Source organism: Mustelus asterias, chromosome 23, assembly GCF_964213995.1.
Source record: "Mustelus asterias chromosome 23, sMusAst1.hap1.1, whole genome shotgun sequence".
In the NCBI taxonomy this organism is placed as follows: domain Eukaryota; kingdom Metazoa; phylum Chordata; class Chondrichthyes; order Carcharhiniformes; family Triakidae; genus Mustelus; species Mustelus asterias.
The window spans coordinates 24,848,838-24,851,489 of NC_135823.1; the positions used below are offsets into that span (position 1 = coordinate 24,848,838).

At 43.9% G+C, this 2,652-nt stretch overlaps 1 protein-coding gene across 1 annotated transcript; it reads right to left on the reverse strand.

The window, feature by feature from the left end:
• Positions 1 to 1,327: 1,327 nt before the first annotated feature.
• Positions 1,328 to 2,392, reverse strand: uts2r5 (urotensin-2 receptor 5). The gene has a single exon (XM_078239805.1). It carries the CDS (start codon positions 2,390 to 2,392, stop codon positions 1,328 to 1,330), a length of 1,065 nt encoding a protein of 354 aa, XP_078095931.1.
• Between the last annotated feature and the right edge of the window lie 260 nt (positions 2,393 to 2,652).

Consider the following 2,652-nt stretch of genomic DNA (forward strand, 5'->3'; position numbering starts at 1 on the left):
GTCCCTGTCTATCCAAATATTTGTAGATCCTATCCCTTATCACACCTTCCAATAACTTGCCCACCACCGACGTCAAACTTACTGGCCGATAATTTCCCGGATTTCTTTTGGAACCTTTTTTAAACAACGGAACAACATGAGCCACCCTCCAATCATCCGGCACCTCCCCCGTGAATACTGACATTTTAAATATGTCTGCCAGGGCCCCTGCAAGTTCAACACTAGCTTCCCTCAAGTTCCGTGGGAATACCCTGTCCGGTCCTGGGGATTTATCCACTCTGATTTGCCTCAAGACAGCGAGCACCTCCTCCCCTTTAATCTGTAAAGGTTCCATGGCCTCCCTACCAGTTTGCCCTATTTCCGTAGACTCCATGCCCGTTTCCTCAGTAAATACAGATGCAAAAAAACCATTTAGTATCTCCCCCATCTCTTTTGGTTCCATACACAGTGTACCACTCTGGCCTTCAAGAGGACCAATTTTATCCCTCACTATCCTTTTGCTCCTAACATACCTATAGAAGCTTTAAAAACTTGATTTAATCTAACAAGTTCTATAAAAACTTGATTTAATCTAACAAATTTGAAACCGGGTTGGTGAGTTAGATAGCGGCACACCCAACACAGATTGGTATAGGGAATGAAAGTGCTGGTAAGAATGGAGCCTGCAAGTACCGGGTCCTGTACCATCACTCTCAAACTGTTAATATTCAACTGACAGTCAATTTTAATTATTTTTTTCATGTTCTGCTCAGTATCGCACTGTGCCTGCCCAGTCATTATAACCTCTGACTTTCTCTCATCTGTGAGAAGCTATTGAGGGGGCACAGTGAAGGGTTGTTTTAAATGTATCTCGTGTCTTTGCGGAAGGGAAAACAGAGAGATGTTTCTGGTACACACATATTTCATATCGATGAAAGATACTCGTACAGTTGCTTGTTTAAGTCAAACCAGATTTGGGCAACTCGTAGATTTTCACTCTTTAACAAAGGAGTCTGCACTTTATCAAAAGGTTACATTCCCAGGCTCTCCTATTTAAACAGACGGCTTAGGAAAGCTCAGCTAGACCAAACACATTATTTCAATTACTTTATATGACGTGGAGCGTGATAATTTCACCCATGGGTACACACGATATAACGAGTAGTGAGATAAGATCACCCTTGGTATGTCGAAATGATCCGTTAGTGGAAAGAACCAACTTGAAATGGAAAAGTGAAAAATAGTTAAAAACAAACTACACACATATACACACACCTCTCTTATATATATATATATATATGTAACTTACACTCACATGTTAAACTGTACCAGCCTCCTCCCTAGTCCTCTAGTTGTGTGAGACAATTTCTGTGCATTGTTGAGTCCCAGAAGACACTGATCTTTGGGATGAATTCCTGTAGTGTTTCCTCTGTGAGAACTCCAGGGAGTTCCTTTGCTGATTCCTCACGTACTCTTTGTAATTTTTGGTTAGTAAGGTATAGAAGAAGGGGTTGACACAACTGTTGCCGTATGCCAAGCAAGTCACAAAGAAATTCACAAAGGCAGTGGTTTTGGGCGAGAGACCAGCAATGTCTCTGTAATAGAGAGTGAACAGCTGCCAAACCCAAAAGGGCAAATAGCAGACACAGTAGGCAAGGACAATGGTCAGAATCATGTAGAGGATTTTCTGCTTGGGGGACCTCTTCACTTCTTTCTTGTTGAAAGTTGTAGTTTGGGATGTCCAGTAAGTATGGGCCAGTTTTGTATACAAGAATCCAATTACTATCCCCGGAGCCAATATACAGGTGTGGAAAAGTACTGTCAGATAGACCTTGTACGCCTGTTGTGGCCACGTCGAGTGGCACATGCGCTTTATCGCCCCATTTTTGTTAAATTCTCGCAGATCGATCATTATCATGGTCGGCAGGGCAAGGGCAAAGGAAATGAACCAGACTGCGCCAGCAATGATCCTTCTGTAGGCTCTGTTTCTTCTCAGTGTATCCAAAGGTTTGACAACTGCCAGATATCTCTCAGTGCTCATGGCGGTCAGGATGAAGATGCTGGCTTGCATGGTCAGGAAGTCTAAGCTGAAAAGGATCCGACAGCCCACTTCTCCAAAGTACCAGTCCTTGGCGAAGTAAGTGCACACCACAAAAGGGATGGTGGCGAGGTACAGAAGATCAGCCAAGGCCAGGTTGACAATGTACACATACATGGAACCGGCAAACCTCATTGACAGTGTCATCACCGCCAGGATGTAGATATTACCGACAATCCCTATCAGACACATGATGGTCAGAATGGTCCCGAGCAGTAATGTGACCAATGCTTCGTAGCTTGACTCGGTTACTGAAGAGGAAGTGTTCCCCATTGAGGAAAGGTTCCCTGGCATCTCGGACAAGATCACCTCCATGCTCCGTCCTAAACTGGCTCTGGTGAGACTAAACGCGGTTGCTGCTTCACCGCCAAAGTGAAGCTCATCTGGACCGAGGGGCGGAGATGGGCCAGTAAATCACACTGTTAGTGCAATTGTTTCCCAGTGTTCAGAATGTAATCACTGAGTATTCCACAGCGATTTCACAAAGTACCCTGTTAAATCCTTGGACATCGAACAAAGGGTTTACTTTGCAAAAATAACCAGGGTGGTGAAAATATTGATAAACAAAGTTTGCC

Bases quoted from the DNA above. Each gene is read 5' to 3' on its own strand.
- uts2r5 (XM_078239805.1), bottom strand. From the start codon at position 2,392: ATGGAGGTGATCTTGTCCGAGATGCCAGGGAACCTTTCCTCAATGGGG.